The sequence below is a fragment of the Molossus molossus genome, unplaced genomic scaffold, assembly GCF_014108415.1.
Source record: "Molossus molossus isolate mMolMol1 unplaced genomic scaffold, mMolMol1.p scaffold_m16_p_6, whole genome shotgun sequence".
In the NCBI taxonomy this organism is placed as follows: Eukaryota; Metazoa; Chordata; class Mammalia; order Chiroptera; family Molossidae; genus Molossus; species Molossus molossus.
Window position 1 is genome coordinate 32595849 of NW_023425399.1, and position 26099 is coordinate 32621947.

General features: G+C 42.1%; 1 protein-coding gene across 1 annotated transcript in view; it reads right to left on the bottom strand.

The window, feature by feature from the left end:
• Positions 1–26099, bottom strand: part of PAK5 (p21 (RAC1) activated kinase 5) — a 285370-nt gene that overhangs the window by 90329 nt on the left and 168942 nt on the right. Inside the window, exon 3 of the mRNA XM_036244816.1 lies at positions 9017–9231. Within this exon, the coding sequence (XP_036100709.1) occupies positions 9017–9220 (204 nt within the window). The 5' untranslated portion in view covers positions 9221–9231. The remainder of the gene's footprint in view (positions 1–9016; positions 9232–26099) is intronic.

A 26099-nucleotide genomic window follows, 5' to 3' on the forward strand; every position in this document is an offset into this window, starting at 1 on the left:
TACTTAACTTAAATAACTGTGTTAAAATGACTTTAAATCTGCACAACTCCATGTATTCACTCCTTTCTATCGATTCATTTATCACCTCTTATTTCAAGGATTATTCTGACTCCTGAGATATATTCTGCATGGTTTATCATATGTAATTCTCAAGTGACTGGGAAGATTTCTCCAGAGAAGGCATTTCCAGACAGTGGAATCATCCAATCCTCAGGGCCCTTAAACCCTTTACTTTCCCTTTTCTTTTATTTTTTATCCTCACCTGAGGACATTTTTGCATTTATCTTCAGATAGAGCTGGAGGGAGAGAGGGAAGAAGAGAGAGAGAGAGAGAAACATCGATGTGAGAGAGACACATTAATCGGCTGCCGCCCACACAACCCCAACGGGGGCCAGGAACAAACTGCAACCGAAGTACATGCCCTAGCAGGAACCGAACCCAAGACTCTCTGGTCCACAGGCCGATGCTCTAACCACTGAGAAAGTGGCCAGGGCTACTTTCCCTTTTCTAAGAGTCTGGTGGAGTCAGTAGGATCCCGGAACCACTAATGTTGTCCAGGAGGTGCCAACAGTGCTGGCGGCGCTCATAGGGTTTGAAGCCAGAGGACCAACCGAACGACGATTGGTGAGAGTATAAGGTCCAGTTCAAAGCACTTGATTAACTCCACCCTTTCTCGGGAAATTTCAACCTAGTTGACTATTGTTTGTCATTTCTTGTCTGTTTTTATTTTATTTTTTTCTCACAGGTAAAACTGTGCCTGAGTTCTCATTTGCAGAGTTCAGGGCTGGATCTGTACTTGAGATGTATTTTCCAGTTGTCCCCCAGATGGCATTTAAGCATTTATAACAAATATTTTCATTTAATACAGGCTGGATGCTCACACATCTGGCATTAAAGCTAGAAAGCGATAAAGTGACTGAGAGCATCATGGGGCTTGGGTTCAGCATGTAGAAAACCTTGCTCTAACTCAGCAGGGCTTTTAAATTCTGTCACAGAGGATGACAAGCCAGCTCCTCCGGAAGATGGAAGAGGAGCCAGCCAGTCCTCCTCTAGCCTACGCCCACTGAGCGTGGTGAATTCTCACCGAGATGGGGGCTCCTCCTCCTTCACCGTGGCCAGCACCTGCTACAACCTGACAAGTGAAGAACCGTGGTGAATAAATAATACTCTGTCCTTACCCAATAATAAACATGCTCTCTAAAAGAGAGCACATATCCTGGGCCATCAGCTAGAGCATTATACTAAGACTCCAGAATGTTCTAGAGTATACTTCTAGAATGTTCCTTGTCAAATGAGAACTGTACTCAAGGGTAAGAAAATAAACCCTCATTTGAGTTGGGCATTTTTCCTTCATCATGATGACTAACAGCAGTGGACTTTTCTGGGTACACTGAACATTCCATTTTCTAGTTTTTATAAAAACTTGGGATAGGAGAAAAATAATAAAACCAAAAAAAGGAAATTCTTTCTAATCCTTACTTCTCTTTAGATGTGGCCCACCCTATTATTTGGTCATTAATTAAGCATTAGCAGAAAAAAATATGTACAGCAGTAAGATATTGCCTATTATTAACCAGTAGAGTTGGTAAATTGGTCAATTTCTATTAACTATCAATCAATACCTGTTTAAAATGGAAGGTCCTTTTGTCCCTAAAGAGTTATCTTTTCAAATACTCATCTTTTGCATATTTTACATTTTAGCTGGCCTGAAAAGTTTCAAAATCCTATCAGAAAATCAAATTCAGAAGATACAGGATTAGAAGACTTCATATTGATCTCTAGGCAGAAACCATTCACATGTTCAATACCAGAACAGAATGACCAAGATGACACATAAATGATAGAAATGCAATTCTAATTTAGTCAGCTCAGATGATACCTTATAAGTACTTCCCATACTTTATTAGCTATGATCCTTCTTTACATCCACTTTTGTTTTGTCTATCATTTAAAGACAATGTACTCAATATTCATGTTAACATAGAATAAGGTATTCATGTAGCTCTGATGTCTACTGATACAATGAGCAAGAGATATAGAATAGAATGGAATCTATTGGATAATATAATGATAAATTTTGAAAATGTTTAACTACATAGGAAGATCTGGGGGCAATTACTTGATGGTCTATGAAATTCTTATTCTGAGATGCAGAAGAAAACTGCAATGGCTAGATTTTCTTTGTAGAAACTTAATGTATCTGAAATTTACTACATCTGATTTCTGCTTTAATGCAATTATTTTCATGAACATTTCTTGACAAAATCTACTAGCCATTTCTTTTTTTTTTTTTATCCTCACCAGAGGACATTTTCTACATTTTTTGTTCAGATAGAGTGGGAGGAAGAGAGAGCCGGGAACAAACTGCAACCAAGGTAGGTGCCCTTAGCGGGAACCGAACGCGGGTCTCTCTGGACCGCAGGCCGATGCTCTAACCACTGAGCAAAACCGGCCATGGCAATTTCTTTAGGGTAAATCCATGATTCAAATGATTCACTTTTATTTGAAACAGCTTTTTTTTCAGACTATATCAACAAATTTGAACATATATGCATACTTATACATATATATATGACTACATATGTAAACATTTTATATGTATATACATGTCTATGCATATGTATATATGCATATATATAAATTTTTTGTAAAATATATCAATCCTAAATTTTATATAAAAGTTTAAACATTCTGAGAGTAAATGCAAAACAACAAAGGTTATCTAATATAATGTTTAATCAAAAGTTATTGCCGGTATTCACCATAAGGTGTGGGTAATATTCTTCAGTATAAAGATTAGCAAACATCATTTGAAGTAAAATAAACATTTCCTATTTGTAATTATATTTTATATGTCTGATTTTAAAAAGATCTCACAGCCCAGCTGGTGTTGCTCAGTGGTTGAGCACTGACCTGTGCACCAAGAGGTCGTTGGTTCAATTCCCAGTCAGGGCACGTGGCTGGCTTGCGGGTTCCATCCCTGGTAGGGGGTGTGTGGAAACTGATCGATGTTTCTCTCTCATTAATATTTCTATCTCTCTCCCTCTCTGCTTTCCTTTCTCTCTAAAAACCAATAAAAGTAAATAAAATAACAAATAAAATAAAAAATATCTCACATCTAAAAGCTGAGGTTCCTTTGCATGTGCAAAGGATTATGGTGAGCATTATAATCACTGAAGAATAATTGTGGCTAATCTGTGGATATTTAAAAACAAATACAAGAGATTCCAAAATGGTGGCAGAGTGAATGGAAGCTACACAGACCATTGCCCAGGACCAAACTGGAATTACAACTAAAATAAAGACAAATCGTTGGGAAAAAGCAACAGAAAAGCAGCTTGCGAGGACAATATAACCAGAGACACTGACTCAATCCTAGTAGGATTGTGGAGGCACTAGAGGGGGCTGGGAGACCATGGACAGCAGTGGTCTTAGCTGTGAGCAGCGCCCTTGGGGTTAAATTCCTAAGGGGTTCCACAGTGTAGAGCTGAGACAGACGCTAAAATGGCCATCGCCACTCACCTTGGGCTTCGGCAGAGGGAGGGCAGACTGGACTGGCTGTGTGGGGACACTTAGGATTTAGAGGGCACACAGAGCTTTGTCTGAGTTGCAGCCACACAGAACTGTGGCCATCTTACTCCTTCCCAGGGATCTGGAGATAGGCAGTGGCCCCGCCCTCAGAGATTCAACCCCACCCAGTGGGCCATTGAAATGCAAATTGAGGCTCATTTAACAACCAGCATCTGCCCCACCCATGGGAAATCCCCTTACACTGAACACCTGAGGGAGTTTTTCATTCAACTGGGAACCCAAGGCTCTTCAACTAACTATGACTAATAGCTTCCAGGCAAAAAGCTATAGGGTAACTAAACCATTTCTGGGCTTGCAACTCTACACAGGAAAGTAAGACTTGACAGTGGTGTTCAACGTGGGTCCTCCCATGATCATCAAACCCAGTAGAGGGAGCCACAAACAACAGAACACCATCACCCACAGGGAAAATTTGGCAGGCTCCAAAACCCAGTGAAATAGCCAAAATGGTGAAACAAAGAAACAAATCCCAAATGAAAGAACAAGAGACCTCTACCAAAGATGAGATAAATGAAATGCAATTAGGCAAGTAAACAAAGCTAGAATTCAGAGCCATGATCTTGAGGAAGCTCAACAGCATGACTAAGGACATCAACACCATGAGTAAAGACATAGAAACATTAAAAATCAACCAATTGGAAATTAAAAACAACCAAGAAGAGATTAAGAGTGACATAGCAGAAATAAAGAGTACATTGGAAGGACTAAACAGCAGAGTAGAGAAAGTTAAGGATCGGATCAGTGAATTAGAAGACAGGGTAGAAAAAATCAACCAATCAGAAAACCAAAAGGAAAAAACAATTTAAAAAAAGGAAGATTGCTTAAGAGAACAGTGGGACAACTGGAAACGTAGTAATATTTGCATCATTGGGGTCCCCGAAGAAGAAGAAAATGAGCAAGGGTTAGAAAATATATTTGAAGAAATAGTGACAGAAAACTTCCCTAATTTGGTGAAGGAAGAAGGCATTCAAGTTCAAGAAGTGCAAAGAGTCCCAAGTAAGAAGAACCCAAACAGGCCCACACCAAGACACATAGTAATTAAAATGTCAAAAATTAAAGACAAAGAGAGAATCCTAAAGGCAACAAGGGATAAGCAACAGGTTACCTACAAAGGAACTCTCATAAGGCTATCATCTGACTTCTCAACAAAAACACTACAGGCCAGAAGGGAATGGCATGAGGTAATCAAGGTCATGAAAAACAAGGATCTGAATTCAAGACTACTCTACCCAGCAATGCTATCATTCAAAATAGAAGGCCAAATAAAGAGCTTCCAAGACAAAAAAAAAAAAGGGAATACATTAGTACCAAACCTGCACTGCAAGAAATGTTAAAAGAACTGTAATTAGTAGAAGAAATAGGAAGAAAAATATAACCACACTAAACAAAAATGGCAATAAATAAGTGCAGATCAATAATCACCTTAAATGTAAATGGACTGAATGCTCTGATAAAAAGGCACAGAGTAGCTGACTGGATAAGAAAGCATGACTTATATATATGTTGTTTACAAGAGACCCACTTCAAAACAAAAGACTCACATAGGTTGAAAGTGAAGGGATGGGAAAAAGTCTTCCAAGCAAATGGAAAGAAAAAAAAGCTGGGGTAGCAATACTCATATCTGATAAAATAGATTTCAAAATGAAGGCCATCACTAGAGACAAAGAAGGCCATTGCATAATATTGAAAGGATCTATCCAACAGGAAGATATAACCTTGGTAAACATATATGCACCCAATATAGGAGCACCAAAATACATTTAAAATCTTTTGGAGACCTTCAAAGGAGAAATGGACAGCAATACAATCATAGCAGGGGACTTCAACATCTTGCTGACATCACTGGATAGATCCTCTAGACAAAAAATTAGCAAGGAAACAAAGAATCCAAATGAAGCACTAGACCAAATGGATTTAATAAATATCTACAGAAAATTACACCCCAAAACTACAGAATTCACATTCTTAAGTGCGCATGGGACATTCTCAAAGATAGACCACATGTTAGGACACAAACTAAGTCTCTACAAGTTCATGAAGATTGAAATCATATCAAGCATCTTCTCAGATGACAATGGCATGAAACTAGAAATCAACTGCAACAAGAACATGCAAAAACAGTTGAACACATGGAGGCTAAATAGCATGTTATTAAACAATGAGTGAGTTACCATGCAGATCAAGGAAGAAATTACAAATTTCCTGGAAATCAATGAAAATGATCATACAACAACACAAAATGTATGGGATACAGTGAAAGCAGTTCTGAGATGGAAGTTCATAGCCCTACAGACTTACCTCAAGAAACAAGAAAAATTCCTAATTGACTATCTAACCTCACAACTTAAAGAACTAGAAACCAAACAAAAAGAAAACCCCAGAGCAAGTAGAAGGAAGAGATAATAAAGATCAGAACAGAAATAAATGACATAGAGACCAAAAAACAATTTAAAGGATCAATGAAACAAACAGCTGGTTTTTTGAAAAAATAAACAAGACTGATGGACCCTTAGCTAGACTCACCAAGAAACAAAAAGAGAGAGAACCCAAATACACAAAATCAGAAATGAAAAAGGAGAAGTAACAAGTGACACGACAGAAATACAAAGAATCGTTAATAAATACTATGAACAATTATACGGCAACAAATTCAACAATCTAAGCGAAATGGACAAATTTCTAGAAACACACAGTCTCCCAAAACTGGACCATGAAGAGATAGAAAACTTGAACAGACCAATACAACTAAGGAAATTGAAGAAATAATCAAGACTCTCCCAGCAAACAAAAGCCCAGGCTGGGACAGCTTCACTGGGGAGTTTTAACAAACATTCAGAGAAGAACTAACACCCATTCTCCTCAAACTATTTCAAAAAATTCAAGAAGAAGGAAGACTTCCAAACTCGTTTTATGAGGTCAGCATAATTCTAATTCCAAAACCAGAAAAAGACACTACAAAGAAAGAAAACTACAGGCCAATATCCCTGATGAACAGATAACAAAATCCTGAACAAAATACTAGCAAATCGGATCTAGCAATACATTAAAAAATTATTCACCATGACCAAGTGGGATTCATCCCAGGGATGCAAGGCTGGTACAATATTTGCAAATTAATAAATGTGATACACCACATAAACAAAATGAAAAAAACCACATGATCATATCAATAGACACTGAAAAAGCATTCGACAAAATTCACCACCCATTTCTGATAAAAATGCTCAGCAATCTGGGAATAGAGGGATCATATCTCGACATAATAAAGGCCATATATGAAAGACCTACAGCCAACATCATACTCAATGAGCAAATCCAAAAGCATTTCCCTTAAGAACAGGAACAAGTCAAGGATGCCTACTTTCGCCACTCTTATTTAACATAGCACTGCAAGTCTTAGCCACAGCAATCAGACGTGAAGAAAAAATCAAAGGGTTCCAAATTGGAAAGGAGGAAGTGAAACTGTCATTATACGTAGATGACTTGATATTATACATAGAAAACCCTAAAGACTCCATCAAAAATCTACTAGATTTAATAAATGAATTTGGCAAAGTAGCAGTATATAAAATTAATGTCAAGAAAGCAACAGTATTTTTATACCAATGATGAACTCACAGAAAGAGAAACTAAAAAAAACAATCCCATTTACCATCGTGGCAAAAAAATTAAGATACCTAGAAAAAAACTTAACCAAAGAAGTAAAGGACCTATTTGCAGAAAACTACAGGAAATTGAAAAAAGAAATAGAGGAAGATATAAAAAAGTGGAAGCACATACCTTGTTCATGGATTGGGAGAATTAACATCATTAAAATGTCTATACTACCCAAAGCAATCTATAGATTCAATGCAATCCCCATCAAAATACCAATGACATACTTCACAGAACTAGAACAATTACTTCAAAAGTTCATATGGAACCAAAAAAGACCCTCAATAGACACAGCAATCTTGAAAAAGAAGGACAAAGTAGGTGGGATCACAATACCGGATATCAGGTTATACTACAAAACTACTGTAACCAAAACAGCCTGGTACTGGCACAAGAACAGGCATATAGACCAGTGGAACAGAACAGAGAACCCAAAAATGGACCCAAGACATGCTCAATTAGTGTTTGACAGAGGAGGCAAGAGCATACAATGGAGCAAAGACAGCCTCTTCAATAAATGGTGTTGGGCCCTGGCCGGTTTGGCTTAGCGGTTAGAGTGTCAGCCTGCGGTCCAGAGAGACCCGGGTTCTGTCCCTGCTAAGGGCATGTACCTTGGTTGCAGTTTCTTCACAGCCCTGTTTGGGTCATGTGGGTGGCAACCACTCGATGTGTCCTTTTCATGTCCATGTTTCTCTCTCTCTCTTTCCTTCCTACTCTATCTGAACAAAATATCAAAAAATGTCCTTGGGTGAGGATTAAAAATAAAAATTGGCAGAGGAGCTAAATAGACACCTCTCCAAACAGGACATACAAATGGCCAAGAGACATATGAAGAAATGCTCAACATCACTAATAATCTGAGAGATACAGATTAAAACAACAATGAGGTATCACCTCACACCTGTCAGAATGGCTGCCATCAACAAATCATCAAACAACAAGTGTTGGTGACGGTGTGGAGAAAAGGGGACTCTAGTACACTGCTGGGTGGAATGCAGACTTGTGCAGTCACTATGGAAAATACTTTTGTGTTACCTCAAAAAGTTAAAAATTGAATTGCCATTTGATCCAGTGATCCCACTTCTAGGAATATACCCTAAGAAGCCTGAAACACCAATCAGAAATATATGTACCCTATGTTCATAGCAGCACTATTTACAATAGCTAAGATCTGGAAACAGCCCAAGTGTCCATCAGTAGACAAATGGATAAAAAAGCAGTGGTACATATACACAATGGAGTACTATGCAGCTGTAAGAAAGAAAGATCTTTTATCCTTTGAGAAGACACGGAGGGACCTGGAGAGTCTTATCCTAAATGAAACAAGCGAAGCAGAGAAAGACAAATATCACATGATCTCACTTATTTGTGGAATATAATGAACACAACAGTCTGAGGAATAGGGTAGACCCAGAGACGTGGAAGTAGAATACAGACTGACAACCCTCAGAAGAGAGGGTGGTGGAGGGAGGAAAGAGGTAAACCACAGAACTTATATGCATGTACGCATAACCGATAGACATGGACAACAAAACCAGGTATGGGGTGGGGGGATAGGGAGGAGGGTGTCAATGGGGAAAAAAAGAAGAAACATCTGTAACAAAAAATAATAATAATAATAAAACAAAAAGAAACTAGGAAAAAAATAAAAAAATAAAAATAAAAACAAATACACTGCTTAGGCATTTTATAGTTTGCCCATAAAGATGATGGTCTTAATCAAATGAGAACATGCTTCCTAAGTCAACTGAATAAGAAGCCTTCAGCATACCTTCATGGGAGCCAGCTGGATGGGTGTGATGCACGAGGGGTCGACCATGGGCTTCGGCCTGTTGGCCGTGTCTGCTAACAGACTGTGCCACTGCTGGGGCAGGCCGGTGAACTTCTGTTCTTGTGGGTCAAACCCAGTATGCACCCTGTGTTCAAAGTTGGAGGGGCCAGATATTTCAATCTTTTTCTTTTTCTTTCCAAACATGATGCAAAAACCTGGGAAATGTAAACAGAAGAGAGGCAGCTGTTTATATCTTGTCAGCAGAAGACCACAGGGAAATTACTAATTCGTTCACAGTTACATCTTTTCAGTAATTCCTCTATATCAGCAACTTTCAACATGTTTTTCATCTCTTGACGCATCTAAGTTAATTACTAAAATTCTGTGGTGCACCAAGAATATATTTTTTGCCGATCTGACAAAAAAAAAAAAAAGGTATAATTTTGATTCATTCATTCATTGACTATCTAAGGGGAAAAAGGTCAGTGCCCCTGACTAAACACTCAGGTATTGAGTGTCTAAAAAATTAGTGTGGCACCCCGGTTGAAAGTCGCGGCACTAAACGCCAGCTACAAAAGATGAAAGTTGGATTTTCAGGGTGTACAGTTAATTTGATTCTAATTTTGTTTGTTCTCCCCTTGCACTGGCCATGTGGAGTACAGTTCCCTACCCCAGTGATTCTGGACCTGGCCGTATGACCTGGTTTGACAAATAGACTGTGGATAGAAGAGACAGTGTGCCTGTTCAGGGCGAAGGTTCTGTTTTGGGGCCCTGTGTGTGTGTTTCCACTTTCCCTCCTGTGTTCCTGCCACTTGGCATAAAGATCTCTCTGGTGGATGATGCAACCTCAGCTTCTGGAAGGAGAGCTGCAGGAAGCAGACACGAATCCCACGTCCAGTAGTAGTCAAGTCCAACTGAGCCACAGCTGACTCCTGAGGAAGAAATCAATGTTCATAATTAAGCCTCTGAGACCTTGGACTTGTTTGTTATGTGGCGTTATTAAAGCAAAAGCTGACTAGCACACAGGGAGAAGCACCTCAAAGTTTGGTGCGCACTTACAATCTAAACCATTTGTGTGGAAAAATATAATATGTGCACAGAGTTGGCCCTTTATATTCCGAGGTTTCCCATTCAAGGATTCAACCAACCACGGATCAAAAGTATTAAAAAAACATTACATTGTGACTAATGCATACTATATAGTTAGGCCTATTATGGCTGTATCTGTACTAAAGTTGGTTGTGTCTATACTAAACACGTACAAACTTTTTATTTTATTATGCCCTAAAAACACAGTATAACAACTATTTACACAGCATTTTCATTGTGTTAGGCATTGTAAGTAACTGGCACTGATTTAAAGCATAAAGAAAGACGTATATAGATTATATGCAAATATGATGCCATTTTCTATGGGGGACTTGAGCATCTGTGGATTTTGTTATCTGTAGAGGGTCCTGGAACCAATCCCCCATGGATACTGAGGAACAACTAACTGTACATAAAAAATGGAACATAAAATTATTATTAGGATTAAACATTTGAAAAAGTCATGAAAAGCACCTAGCACAAAGTAGGTACTACAAGTATTAAATATACCTCTGGGGAGAGGGGGATGGGCAGGGAGGAAGACCCCTTTTTTACTGTGCTGGGCGTCCTATAAGATGATGTTTGGCTTCAGCACTGCTCTGATAGGCAGGCCTATTGCAGCCCTCAGACTTGAACAGGTGGGTCACACACTCCTCCAGCTGTGTGTGCACATTCTTCACAGCACCCCTCCATTTGCTGTCAGTTAATGATGGGTGACAGTGTGCCCAGTGTCTGTTTTCCTACTAGAATATAAGGCCCATGAGACAATGGGTGCTGCCCACTCGTCCATGACTATTTGCCAGTTTCTGGCATATTTGCTGATGGACTAAAATCACCTAAAATATTCAGAGAATAGCACCTGGGGTCAGAGCTCCATCAATGTTAACATCTTCCTTTGCTCTCTCCCTCCTTCCTTCTCTCCCTCTCTTCTCTTCACCTGTCATTACACTTTCTGTTTCTCCTTTTCACACTTCTGCCTGTTTGGCGAGCAGGGTAGCCTGTCGCTCCCGCTCTGCTCAAGCCCCCACTGCATCCCTACTTGGAGTCTAGTCTGTTGGGGCTGCTATAACAAGGGCAGGCGGCTTCTAATCGACTGACATTTACTCCTCACAGTCCTGGAGACCAGCAGTCCAAGGTCAAGGTGCTGGCAGATTCGGTGTGGTGAGGACCAGCTTCCCAGGTGGCTGTTTTCTGCTGTAACCTCACACAGCAGCAGGGACAAAGGTGCTCCCTCAGGCGTCCTCTGTAAGGGGCTGAATCCCCTTCAGAAGGCTTCTGCCCTCACGAGCTAGTCACCTCCCCAAAGCCCCTCCTCCAAAAACCATCACCTTGGGAGTGAGGGTTCCAGCACAGACATTTGGAGGGCCACATTCGGACCACAGCACTGAATCTCTATTCTTCTGACAGCACTCAGATCCTTCACAGCCTTAACTCCCAGACTCTATCAAAATCCTTTCTACCATCCATCCTGGTTGCTGCTTCAGGTTAATTTAGAAAACTAATATAAAATGCTAATGAAAAACTAATGAAATATGATAAGAGCTCAAAATGCCTTGATGTTGCTTCTCTTGGAAAGCAAAACTATACATTTTTTTATTCTTGAAGTACCTTGCTACCAGTAGGTTAATAAAGATTGGTCAGCCCGGCTGGTGTGGCTCAGTGGTTGAGCATCGACCCATGTACCAGGAGGTCGCAGGTTCAATTCTTGGTCAGGGCACATGCCCAGGTTCTGGGCCAAATTCCCAGTGGGGGGCATGCAGAGTTCTCTCTCATCGATGTTTCTCCCCCCCCCCCTTCCTCTCTCTAAACAATCAATAAAGAAAAAAAAAAATTAAAATACTGGTCAACTGATTTTAAATATTTGAGTGCACCTATGCCAAGGGTAAAGAAGTGAAGAAACCCAGCTGTGGTTGCAGGAATAACCCCTGACATTTCATGCCTGCCAGTGGCCATGCCCTTGGGTGAGCCTCTCCCACACAGACTCATACCTGCATTTGTAACTTGTTGTAGCCCGTGGGACAACTAAAACCATGACACAAGCGTGAAATGCGCTTGCACATGGGGGCTTTCCCTCCTGCTGCTCCTGGAACCAACAGCCAGCATAAGAATCAAACTATCCTGCTGGGGGTGACGGACCATGTAGCTCGGTCACCCATTGGGCCAGCCAGCAACCAGGCCTAGGAGCAGCGCCCCCTAGCTGAGTGGCAGCTATCCACTAAGTGAGCCCAGGAGAACCACCCAGCAGAACTAGACTCAAAGTGCTGACCTACAGAATCAGGACACAAATAAATGGCTGCTACTTTATGCTGTTTATATTTTGGAGTAAATTGATGGATGGAAAAAAGCCAACTGTCCTAGGAATGCAAAGACCTGATTAGCACCCCATACCTTGCATCTTCAGATACTCGTTTTTCTCTTTCTGTTTTTGCTGCTTCAAAGTCTCAACTGACAATGTCCAACCTGGGTAACTATATTAGCTGCTATGCCATTGTGTTGACTCAGAAGAGTCTTGATTTTGATGCTATTATGTGGGTGGTTGAGGGCCTTGAATGTTTTCAGTGGCCAGGAAATTATGCCAAGTAAGTAAGTGGCTCTGTATAACATCTCTCGGTGTTATTTAGTGAAAATAAAGAAACACTGAAAAATATAACTTGGTCATGTGTTGGCTGAGTCCACTTGACATTTTAATAAACTTCATGAGTATTTTTTAAAAACAGTCATTTATGAAAATCATTTTAGAAGAGTTCTTTTGCGTGTATTCAAACGCGAGCAATCACTGAAAATACTAGGCCAAATATTTTTAGATCCAGAACAGAAATGTCTTACTATTCCCTTCCTGATTGTGAATTTCCCAGTGGTTGCTAGGCCATTCAAGTGGGAGTATAAAGAAAAATCAATGAATTAATACTGTTCTTGTTTTTAATAAGACAGTTGTACAAGGAAACCCACAGCTGAATTCACTTACCTATGTTGTATCTTGTGATACTATACAACTGTAATCTAAATGACAATAAATACCATTAGTATAGTCTAATAAGTTGGAGTTAAAGAGTTACAGAGGAAGCAACCAGAAAGGAAAATAAAAAACACTTCCAGTCTGACCGGTGTGGCTCACTGGTTGAGTGTCGACCCATGCACCAAAAGGTAACCGGTTCGAGTCCTGGTCAGGGCACATGCCCAGGTTGTGGGCCAGATCCCCAGTGGGGGGCATGCAGGAAGTGGCCAATTGATGTTCTCTCTCATCGATGTTTCTCTCTCTCTCTCCCTCTCCCTTCTTCTCTCTAAAATCAATGAAAAAAAAAAATTTTTTTAAACAAAATAAAAAACCAGTTCCAACTCCTAAAGCAACGTTCCCGTGAAGCCCACACCAGACTAAACGCAGAGAGAGGCTCTGCATGGTGTGTAGTGATGGCCTATTAGTGATGGCCATTACTCTGACAGCACTGAGGAATCCCACATGCAGGGGAAAGACAGACAATGTCCTGGTGCTTTTTAGCACCGTGAAGCAGAGGGACACATGGTAGGGAAGTGAAGATCTGCTTGGTAGATGGTGTCTTCTGTCTGATGTGTCTATGCTTAGTCTATACCTGGCATGGTGCTAAATGTTCAATGTGTATGCTCTCACTTAAAATCCACAACAACCCTATATATATATCCCCAACAAACACCACCCCACGTTCCATTTGCCAGGAGGATTCACAGGACTCAGCATATAGTCATATTCATGACTGCGATGTGTCACAGTGAAAGGACACAAAGGGAAAGGTGTGTGGGACGAAGTCTGGAGGGAAGCAGACACACGCTCCCAGGGGTCCTCTCCCAGTGGACACACACACAGGACGTGATCAATGCCTCCGCACTGGACTGTGACAACGCCTGTGAAATGATGTCGATCAGGGAAGCCCAGTAGAGACTCAGTGCCTGAGGACTTTACTGGGCACTGGGCACAAAGCACCCTCTGCCTAGTCCATGCCCAATGTCAGACTCTTGAAGGAAATAGAGGTTCAGCATAAACCACATAGTTTGCATAAACTGTTTAGCCACAGTGAGCCATTCTTACTGGGGAATGATGGGAACCCTCCTAAAACCCAACTTCCAGATGCCAGCCAGGGTCCAACCTAGCAAATAGACTTTTCTTAGATAGGCAGTCTCAGGCCTGCTCTGTTGACTCTTTTGTTTTGCACAAGAGTGTTATTATCATACCTCCATTTATAGAAGCTCAGAGCCCAGGTTAGAAACAGGCAAAGTTGGAGACTCAGAACCTCCCAGCACACGTTCTTCGTCACTGGCTGCAGAACCTGCCTTCTGTACTGGACACACCTGGCCCTTAGAAACCCTGCTCCCCTAGAAATACAGGTTGGTGGGTAGTGTGAGCTCGAATAAGGTAACTATGAGATTCTGGAGGTTTCTTGGGTCCTCATGTCTCTCCGGAAATCTGGACCCTTTTTCTGAGACAGAACTCCATCACTGAGCAGACAAGGCTGGAGGAGAACCGACGGCCTGTGCTGTTGAGCGTCCATGTAAACCAAGGGCATGGAATACCGTCCTGCTCCTGAGTCCCAGCAGGCCTTCCAGAACCCTTTGGTATTGTGGACAAAAAAGAGGCCACATACTAAACCTGACAAGCCCAGCGGAGGCCTGCGTGGTGGCCTTACAAACTCAGCGACCCAAGTAACCACACAGGATGCTCTGAAATGGAATCTTCCTAACTAAAAGTGAGTCATGGCAGGTAGTCCTGTCCCGAGCCAGTATCTTCCCTGACAAAGATCAGTCCTTACCTTAACTGAGCCTGTCTATCATCTTTTTGTATCTACGGCAACATGCCTTAGAAGTCAGAGTAACCCCCTTTTCCAGACCCTCAGGGCAGAATCTCCCACCAGCGCACAAGACCACAGAGACCAGGGAACCCCTCATTGTTATCTTGTTCCCTGCACCATCTCTATGTGCTGTCTATGTTAATTGTTAACACTCCTGTACCCACCAATGTAAAAGAATTATGTGCCTATCAGTTTTACTTTTTATCCAATCACAGAGGTTTCCCTGCTTTGCTTTGTCCCACCTCCCTAATCTATCACCAGTGGATTTCATGTAACCCTCCTTATGCCTCCTCCTTTGATTGTAATGTATAAACTAAGGTGCAAAACTGCCATTCTCAGGAGCATTTTCTCAATCCACTGAGATTTTGCTTCCCAGAAATTATCATCAAATAAACTCATAAAAATACTCTACGGGTTTGGACATTTCTTACTTCAACAATAGACACTGCTTAGTACAACAGAAAGTCTGCTACAAGCTTTAAGATTAGGCATTTTAAGACTTAATGTCTACTATTGCCTAATCCCCTCATTTCATTATTAAATACACAGGTGAGCATTCACCTGCTAGTCTGAATCAGCACTAACCAAAGTGTGTTCCTAGGAAACCAGCTCTCTGAAAGGGGAATTAGAAGGGAGAGGGTTGATCTCTTAGTCAAATAAGTTTGTGAAAACAATGGAACTTCTCAAAGTCTTTACTGTACGAATATTAGTTACATTCCTAGAGGAAGATAGTAAACACACGCCAGATTCATGTTTCTGAAAGTTTCTTGCAAAACTCAGGGCACACGCTGCTTTGAGGGGTGATTTCGATCCCTACATGTTCTCATAAGAAAGGTGTGTCTTGGAAGAGTCTGAAGGAAATCCAAATTCTCAGACTCCAGTGCAATGCTCTGAAATTTTCACTGTCACCTTAGCCCTGAACCTGCTTTCCGGAGCACCCCAGCTTTGGACCTGACTTAGCAGGTCGTCTTGCTTTAAGCACATGCGTTGTCCAAAAGCTCCTGGATGCAGCCTCTCCCAGTTCAGGTCTGTTAGCTGGGACAGTGAGCAGGGATTCAGAGAAAGACTAGCAAGCAGGAGAAGAGTACCTGGGGCTATCTGAGCCAGGTGCTTTGTGATGGTCACACAGCCCACACCAGAGACCAGAAAATGTTCCTTAAACTCCACTGTTATAGGGCTACTGTGTGCCAGACACTGTTCTGCACATGAACACTCACATGTTCTCTTCACTGAAATTTACATAATAAAAACAATTATTCCCACCATACAGATGAGGAAACCAAGGCCCGGGGATGTTAAGGAATGTGCCCAAGTTCGCCCAAGCAGAAAGAAGCTGAAGAGGGCTCAGGGCTCAGGCAGTCCACATCCTGAGACCAGGCTCATGCACTCCCCTAGGCTCGCTGCCTTGAATACCTGTCCCACATCTCCTACATGGCACGCCCGGTGACCCTGGCAGCCTCTGAGACGGAGAGTCCTCCTCTCTTAATAGAGATAACTCCAAATGTGCCTAGCTTCTGGAATAGTTAGAATAACTAAACAGGAAAGTAGAAGAAGTCCTTTGTATACAATGTCAACAACACAATACGAGCTAACATAACATAAAGGGAGTCTTTCTGGGATCAGAGGTTGAAGGGCTATGTGTGGTAGCCATTCCCTTACATTCTGACCACGCTGGGAGGTGCTGATTCCATTGTAATTAGCCTAGTTGTTAATTACAGGGAAGGAGCAACGGAAGGGCCGCATGTTACAGGCATGTCACTTGAGCAGCTTTGCTAGGAAGCTGCAGCTTTACACTCCCCAGGGAGCCACCTGTCCATTCCCTGAAGACCGCTGGGGGAAGGGACTGGACTGGGACAGACGGATGCATGCCCAGTGAAATAGAGCAGATTAGCAAAGATGCTTGCTGTCAGTCACACCTGGGAACAGGTCATTGGCCAGAGTACGCATGGCCGCTGTCAGGACATGAAATTTGGGCTACTTAAGTCCCTCAACAAAGAAGTTCACTCTCTTGGCTCCTGGCGTGTTACACTTGACTCCTGGCTTGCAGGAATCCACGCTCCTGCTTCCCTGCCTTGACCCACACACAGTAGACTAATGGACAACTGGCCTGATGCTGAACTAGACCTGGCTGCAACATGGAACAGAAACTCTGGACACTGGCTTTACTTTCAGCTCTACTGAAACCCCAATGACACTTCTTAGCTCAGAGGTCCTCTGCTTATGGTATCAGCATTGTATTAGTCAGGGTTCTCCCAGGAAGCATAACCAACAGGACTAAGTACAGGAATTGGCTAATGTGGTTATGTTGGCCAAGATGGCCCCTAATCTGCTGTCTGCCAGCTGGAGAACCAGAAAGCTCTTGGTAATTCAGCCATGTCTATTGGCCTGGGAATCAGAGGCTGATGGTGTCAGTTCAGTTCTGAATCTGAAAACATGAGAACCAGGAGCATCCATGTCCAAGGGCAGGAGGTGGATGTCTCAGCTCACGCATGAAGATAGCAATTCACCCTTCCTTTCTCTTCGTTCTGTGAGGGCCCCCGAGTAAGTAGAGGATGCCCATCCACACTGGGGAGGGGCATCTGATTTATTCAGTTTACCAATACAAACGCCAATCTCTTCTAGAAACATCCTCATGGACACACCCAGAAATGTTATTTGCCAGCTATTTGGGCATCCCTTAGCCAGTCAAACTGACACATAATATTAACCATCACAAGCATGTGGAGGAGAATTGATAAGAATATTCTTGCCCTGGCCGATTTGGCTCAGCGGTTAGAGCGTTGGCCCGCAGACCACAGAGTCCTGGGTTCAGTTCCCACTAAGGGCATGTACCTCGGTTGCAGTTTGTCCCCGACACCAAGTGTGGGTAGCAACCATTTGATGTCTCTCGCTCTCTTCCTCCATCTCTCTCTCCTGCTCTATCTGAAGATAAATGCAAAAATGTCCTTGGGTGAGGATAAAAATTTTAAAAATACAAATATTCTTCATGTTTACATAGAAAACAAAGTGATCTTGCAAGTCAATATTAAACTCTGCCTGTCTGCAAACATGCTTACTGGCCTGGAAAATAGCCACTAGCATTTTTTTTCCCCTCCTGAATACTTCTGGCTCAAGAAGTCAGTTTCAGGACTATGAATTCCATTTTCAACTTTCTTGCTCAAAGTCGAACTTGTTATCCATATGCCTGGTAATTTTATTTTTGTACAACTTCTAACATTTTTTTATTAATTTCTAGAGCTGAATAATCAGTAAGACCAGTGATATACTTATGGGAAATATCTATTATTTCCAAAATGTTGGCATGCTTATAAGGGGTTCTGAATGGAGTTTGGGCTACACGATACAAATTGCAAAGATATTAGTTTTCTAGTTATTCAAAATTATTTAAAAGGTATTTGGGACACGGGCAACAATGTGAACGAATCTTCAAGATACTATGCTGAGTGAAATAATCAGACACAAGCAACAAATATTGTGTGATTCTCCTTATATGAAGTACCTGAAGTAGTCAAATTTATAGACAGGAAGGAGAATGGCATTGCCGGGCGCTGGGGGAGGGGAAACGGGGACTTACTGTTTAATGAATTTCCACGGGAAGACGCAAAGATTCTGGAGATGGATCTTGAAGACAGTTGTACAAGATGCGTATACTTAATGCCACTGTACACTTAAAAATGGTTAAAATGGTGAATTTTACGTTGAGTATATTTTATAATAATGCTAATAAGAATATGAATATATTCATGGGTGAAAAGGGGTTTCTATGGAAAGTAACCTCATAGGGTGATCTGATAACAAATTCCTAAGTAGGCAGGTCATGATGGGTAATCACACCCCAGGCATATAAGTTTTTTGTTTTTATTTTTAATTTATTTGATTGTTGAGAGTATTACAGACGTCCCCCTCTTTCCCCCTTTGCCCCCTTCACCCAGTTCCCACCCCACCTCAGGTCTTCGCCTGCCTGGGCTATGCATATATATGCATATAAGTTCTTTGATTAGTCTCTCCGGCCCTCCCTCCCTCCTTCCTGTCAGTCTGTCAGTCTGTTCCATACTTCCATGTCTGTGGATTTATTTTGTTTGTCAGTTTATTTTGTCCATTAGATTCCACACATATGAGATCATGTGATATTTTCCTTTCTCTGACTGGCTTATTTCGCTTAGCATAATACTCTCCAGGTCCCTCCATGCTGTCTCAAAGGGGAAGAGCGCACATATCTTTTTAAGTAAAGGCTTATCTTTGCCTCAAGCAAGCTATGCGCATCGTTTCTGTGCTCTAGGTTAACACACCTTTGAAAATGCCTTTGCAGACCCCTCCTAAAGCAGACAAACCTCCGAAGAGTACACAATCTGAATAAAGCCTGTAATTCTATCTCCGCCCTGCTTTTTCTCACCTTCACTTATGCTCCCTCCTTAATTTCAATGCATAAAAGAAACTGTGAAACAGTCACTCTCTAGAGCATGAGATCTTGCTCCCCAACCTATGTCATCAGCTGGGCTCAAATAAACTCATAAAAATTCTCTACAGGTTTGGACGTTTCTTATATTGACATAGTTCAGGAGCTTTGACTGCATACAAGGCAGTGGTTAGCAGAGAGGCGCCTGTTGAAGATGTGGTGGGGCAGGGAACAGAGGAGAAGGGCTGGAGCGAATCTATCTGACAATCTCTTTGGTCTAACCTTTGGCACTGACAACTACTTAGGGCATGCTTGCAAGCCCTAGAGCTGAAGTGAGAAGTCAGTGTAATTACCAGACTAGTAAGGTTTCCAGCCAGCCGGACAGCTGGATTCTTAGAATATGAGCACAGAACTGAAAACGGTGCCTTCACTGTATCTCTCAGGAGCAATTCTTCTCTTATCGATTCCCTCAGGAGAAGGTTTCGCTTTTCTTATCTTCAGACCTATTGTGAAGAACTTGGTAAATGTAGTAATGGATATTTAAGTACTTCTGAAATTCCTACCTGTGTGCAGATGATTGAAGTGTAATGACCGGCCTGCCATTGGTGGAAGAAAGAGAGCTGTTTGAGAAATTGTCCTGCAGGGGGCAGCACCAACTGCACTGTCCCTTGAGATGTCACTGCTCACAAACATTTGTCATAGACTCAGAACCAGGAACAAATGATGCACCAAGCCCAGCTGGCGTGGCTCAGTGGTTGAGCGTCGACCCATGCACCAAGAGGTCACCGGTCAGGGCACATGCCCAGGTTGTGGGCCAGATCCCCAGTGGGGGGCATGCAGGAGGCGGCCAATCGATGTTCTCTCTCATCGATGTTTCTGTCTCTCTCTCCCTCTCCCTTTCTTTCTCTCTAAAATCAATAAAGAAAAAAAAATTAAAAAGAAAGATGCACCAGGCTTTTAGTTATGTTGCTTTTAGGTAAAACGTAACATTAATCACCCATTTGGGATTCAGAGGAAAATACTTGAAAACCCGAGATGGGCTCATAATATAATCTAAAAGTAAAGTTGTTTTCTAAGAAAAATAATGTCATCATATCCAAAAAAGATGTAAATGACATTGCTTCCTTTCCTGAGATTCTTTTATGTCCCCTGAACATCACCCATGGGGTAGTCCCTGGGTTCTACCAGGTGCTTCACACCGCAGAAAAACCACTTCAAGGCATGCTGGGCAAGTACAATTACTCTTGTGCCTGGTCCCCACTTGTCCTGTGCAGACACGTATGACCCAGCTGCTGTGTGCTCTGTGCCTGCTCTTCTGACCTGGGCCCTAACCCAACGGCACCCGCCTTCTCAGCAGCTACTGCCCCTCCATCTGTCGCTGGCTTCCCATTTCTATACTTTGTATTTGAGCTCCACCTTCATACCTGACTCCTTGCTCCTTTTTAAAATTAAAAATAATTTTTTTTTCTTTATTGATTTTAGAGAAAGAGAGAAGGAGAGGGAGAGAGAGATAGAAACATCGATGAGAGAGAACAGCGATTGGCTGCCTCTTGCAAGCCCCCCACTGGGGATCGGGCCCACAGCCTGGGCATGTGCCCTGACCGGGAACCGAACTGAAGACCGTGGTGCATGGGTCGATGCTCAACCACTGACCACACTGGCCAGGCTTCTTTTTACATTTAAAAATTTATTTATTTATTTATTGGTATTAGAAAGAGAAAGGGAGGGAAAGGGAAAGAAGGAAGGGAGGGAGGAGGGAGGAAGAGAGATTTGTTGTTCCACTTATTTATGCATTCATGGTTTTTTCTTGTATGTGCCTTGATCAGGGATAGAACCCACAACCTATTGGGATGGCGCTCCAACCAACTGAGCTACCTGGCCAGGACTTCTGACTCCTCACTCCTTATTTGTGTGCTGTATGAATCTCTCAGGCACTTTCCACTGATCTAATTGCTTGGATCTCACCTACCTGCTGGTTCCTTCTCATCTACACTTTCTGAGTCTGTCTCGATTCTGGAATCTGTGGCTGCACTCAGACTTATCATATCCATTCACCCAACTCCACACTGTCTGCCCTTAACCACTGCAAGACGCTCCATCTGGCTTCTGCTTATTCATCTCATTTTCCTGCCACCCCCCATCCAGAACTAAAAAATGGCATGCTTTGAGAATATATTTAAACTATGATCATTTCACACTGTCCAGAGGGATAGCAATGTTTAAACAGTAGGAAGAAGAAAACCATAGTTGGTAGAATAGCATCAACAGAGTAGGCACTCAAAAACAATTTCAGAAAAATGTGTTAAATGTTACAGGCGCTCCTATTTCACCAGGTCTTACCCTATAGCACAAGTTCAGTTCTTTCTCCTGCCAATGATCCCAGGTATGGAGACAGCCCAGACCCCTCTCCTGAGCTCCAGATTTATGCATCCAACTCTCCTCCTGGATTCTTTCCACTCTTGACACTCAGCATCTCCAAAGCTTAAGTCATGATCTTCCTATATGTTCAACTGTTCCTGTTCTAGATATCTCAGTCTTAACTGTACAACCATGTTGCATCAAATTGCTGAGGCCAATTCTGGACTCCACTTGGACTTGCCCTTCTCTCTCACACTGCACATCCAATTGCCACCAATTCCTGTCCACTCTGCTCCCCAAATGCCCACTACATCTGTATAGCTGTCAGAATTCCCACTGTATTAGTTTTGTTTTGTTTTTTATCCTCACCCGAGGACATTTTTCCATTTTTTTGTTCAGATAGAGCGGGAAGGAGAAAGAAGAAGAGAGAGAGAGAGAAACATCAACGTGAAAGGGACACATCGAGTGGCTGCCACCCGCACAACCAACCAGGGCCAGGGACAAACTGCAACCGAGATACATGCCCTTAGTGGGAACCGAACCCGGGTCTCTCTGGACCTCAGGCCGACGCTCTAACCGCTGAGCCAAACCGGCCAGGGCAACTGTATTAGTTTTTTATTGCTGCTGTAACAATATACCACAAACACAGCAGCTTGGACAACACAAATTCATCATCATACAGTTCCGAAGGTCAAAGTCTGACATGGGTCTCACTGGGTGAAAATCAAGTCATCAGCAGAGCTGTGTCCCCTTCTGGAGGCCCTAAGGGAGAACCCAGCTCGTTGCCCTTTTCAGTTTCTAGGGGCCACCTGCATTCCTTGGCTTTGGACCCTCCCTCCATATTCAAAGCCAGCAACACTGGGTCTCTGACTGTTCTTCCTGTTACACAGCTCTGCCTGACCCTCCTCTTCTGCTCGGCTCCTCCGCTTCTAGGACCCTTGTGATCACATTGTGCCTATTTGTACAACGGCCCTACGGTAACGTCAGTTTATTGGCACCTGTAAATCCACCTGCAATCCTAATCCCCCTCTGCAATGCCACCTATTGTATTCACAGATTTCAGTAATTGGGACACAGACACTGGAGCGGGCCATTATCACACCCGCCACACCCACCGGCCCACCGGGCCGCCACCATCCTTCTCCTAGGCCACTACAAAGTCCTTTAGCTAAGTTTTTCTTCAACTAAACTCTCCCCTTCCAATAGCCCTCCACCCTGCAGGCAAACCAACCTTCCTAAAATGTAAACATATGATCGCATCCTGCTCTCTAAGCCTTTGCTGTGACTTCTCATGGACCTTAAAAACCAAACCAAACTCCTTACACAGCTCACAGGGATCCCTGAGTCCACTCCTTCTCTCCCTTCCTTAAGCTTTCTGTCCTTAGTCCTCTCCGTTCCCTTCAAGGCCTTCTGCCCCCTCCAACTTCTGACCCCCCTTATCTCAACCCTCACCCTAAGTCTCCCTTTGGGCCTCAGATCAAACACCACTTCCTCAAGGGGGCCACTCTTGAACCCCAGAATCTCTCTCTTCTTACATCCGTCACAGCCCCTTGGGTAACTATTACGGTACAGAAAAAGACTATTCCAAATAACAGAAGCAACGCATGGATGCAAGCAAGCTTTGGACAGTTCACACGGTGAAGCAGCATACAGAAGAAAGGCTGAAAGTCGTCAGCCACACCTGTTCTCACTGCAAAACCCCACAGCTGGACCTCTTTCTGTCTGTTTACGAACACCTGACCTTTCATCCGCAAACATGACCACCTACATACAAGCTTGTGTCATTTAACCTATCTTAGCTGTTTAAAAACAAACCAACCAGAAAAAACTTGGCGATCTTTCCATATCACAACATATGAATACTTTCATTTTTTAAATCCTCACCCGAGGATATGTTTGTATTGATTTTGAGAGAGAGAGGAAGGGAGAGAGAGAAACAAGGATGTGAGAGAGAAACATCAGTAGGTAACCTTTCATATGCACCCTGACCAGGGATCGAACTCACAACCTCCCAGTGTATGGGATGATGATCCAACCAACTGAGCACCCGGCCAGGGCAAAACTTGCTCTTTATAAAATGTAATGTACAGTAACGCATCTATTGATTCCTTTATTGATTAACGTGTAAGGTATTTTCTTACTCTTAAAAACAGCATTCCCATGAGAATCCAGGTGTTTGCATCATTCTGCATAAATACGAGCAGTTCTGTGGCACAGGATGACAGCGAGTATGGCAATAAGGTGACAAAGGGCAAGTGTATTCCTTTGCTAGGGCTGCTACATAACAGTACCACAGGTCGGCGGCTTATAGCTGGAATCTATTTTCTCACAGAACTGGGGGTAGAAGCCTGAGGTAAGGTGCCATAGTGTTAGTTTCTTCCAAGGCCTCTCTCCTGGCTGGTAATGGCCATCTTCTCCCTGTCCTCACGTGCTCTTCCCTCTGTACCTGTCTGCGTCCCGATGTCCTCTTCTTATAATGACACCAGTCATATGGAATAAGGCCCATGCTAATGACCTCACTTCTTAAATACCTCAAAAGACTATCATCAAATATAGTCACATCCTAAGGTATTGGCAGCTAGAACTTCAACATATGAATGGAAGGTACAATTCAGCCTATAACAGCATGTACGTTTAAAACTTCTAAATGCTGGCTATTTGGCTTTCAGAAAGCCTGGGTCATTCTCCTCTTTTACCAATGTTTGAAAAAACAAATTTGGTCTTCCTTGGTAATCCATAAGTCCCATAAGTTGATGTCCGCCTTATCTGTGCCTGGCATATAGTAGGTGCTCAATAAATATATGTTAAATAACTGGTCTCTGAAACAAAATATTTCCCTTGATAAAAACAATCTGTAGTTGAGCCAGACTGGGAGCTCACAGGGTTAGACTGGCAGCCATGCATCCGAATCCTACCCCAGGCTCTGCTTCTAAGGAACCCCACTTCAGCATATAGCTCCCACGGGCAGAGGGGGGCAGAGAACCCAGCTCTCCAACTTCTTCCTCATCAGTTTTGGTCACTCCTTAAGAAATGTTTAGTCCGCACAACTGTGGACCAAGGCAAAGCAGTGGTGGGGTAGGGGTGAGACCTACGGGAGGAGAGGTGAGACCCTCTAGTGGAAGAAAAAGACAGACAAGCATGGTGAAGTTCAGAGTTAGCCTTATGAATTCCGACCTTGGCTCTGTCACTAAACGGGGCGAATCACTTCATCTTTTCATGCCTCGGTTTTCTCCCCATTAACAGTTAATATCTATGTTAAAGGATTTTTGTGAATATTTAATGAGTCAATGTCTATTAAACACATAAAACAATGCCTGACATAGACTGGGCATTCAATAATGTTTAGGTATCATTCTTGCGAAGAAAAGAAATAAACAAAACACTATAGAGTAGAAAAAAATCCTATGATGCTGCCAAAATAAGGTCATATGACAGAGCTGTGCTATTCAATATAACAGCCACTAGGTATATAAGACCACTGAACCCCAGAAATGGGGCCAATACAAACTGAGATGTGCAGTAAGTGTACAATAGACACCAAATTGTGAAGAATTAGTATACACTGTAAAACATTTCATATATATGTGTGCAAATATACTTTTTAATTTAAAATATTATGGAATCATAGGAAGTTGCCAAGAAAATATAAAGAGGTGTTATGTAGCCTTCACCTCGCTCCCCACCCAGTTATATCTTACACAATTATAGTACAATATCAAAACCAGGAATCTGATACAATGTGTACATACCATACTTTGCCATTCAATCACATGTGTAGATTTGTGTAACCACCAGCACTACCCAAGGCACAGAACTGTTTCGTCATCACAAAGATTTCCCTCCTACTACCCCTTTATAGTCATCCCCACCCCTTACTCCTGGCAACCACTAGTCTGTTTTTTATCTCCATGAATCTGTAATATTGACATTTATATAAATGGTATTATACAGCATAGGACCATTTGAAATTGGCTTTATTTTTACACTCAGCATAATACCCTGGAGATCCATCTAACTTGTTTGTATATCAATAGTTATTTCCTTTTTATTGCTGCGTACTATTCCATGATCCGGTGTACCATAATTTGTTTGACCATTCACTTACTGAAGGATAGTGTGGTTGTTTCCAGTTTTGGGCTACTATAAATAAAGCTGGTATAAATAATAGTAAATACATTTTTGTGGTCTTGAAAATTACTCATTTTTTATATTGATTATATATTGAAATGATAATATTTTAGGTATTTTGGATTAAGTAAAACACATTACTCAATTAACTCACTTTTCTGGTACATTTTAAAATGTGGCTACCAAATATTAAAAATAAAATATGTACCTCATATTCTATTTCTCTTGAATAGTGATGTGTAAATATCTTTGAGGAAAATAATTGTGTGACTACTTGCGATATGGAAGGGGGTGG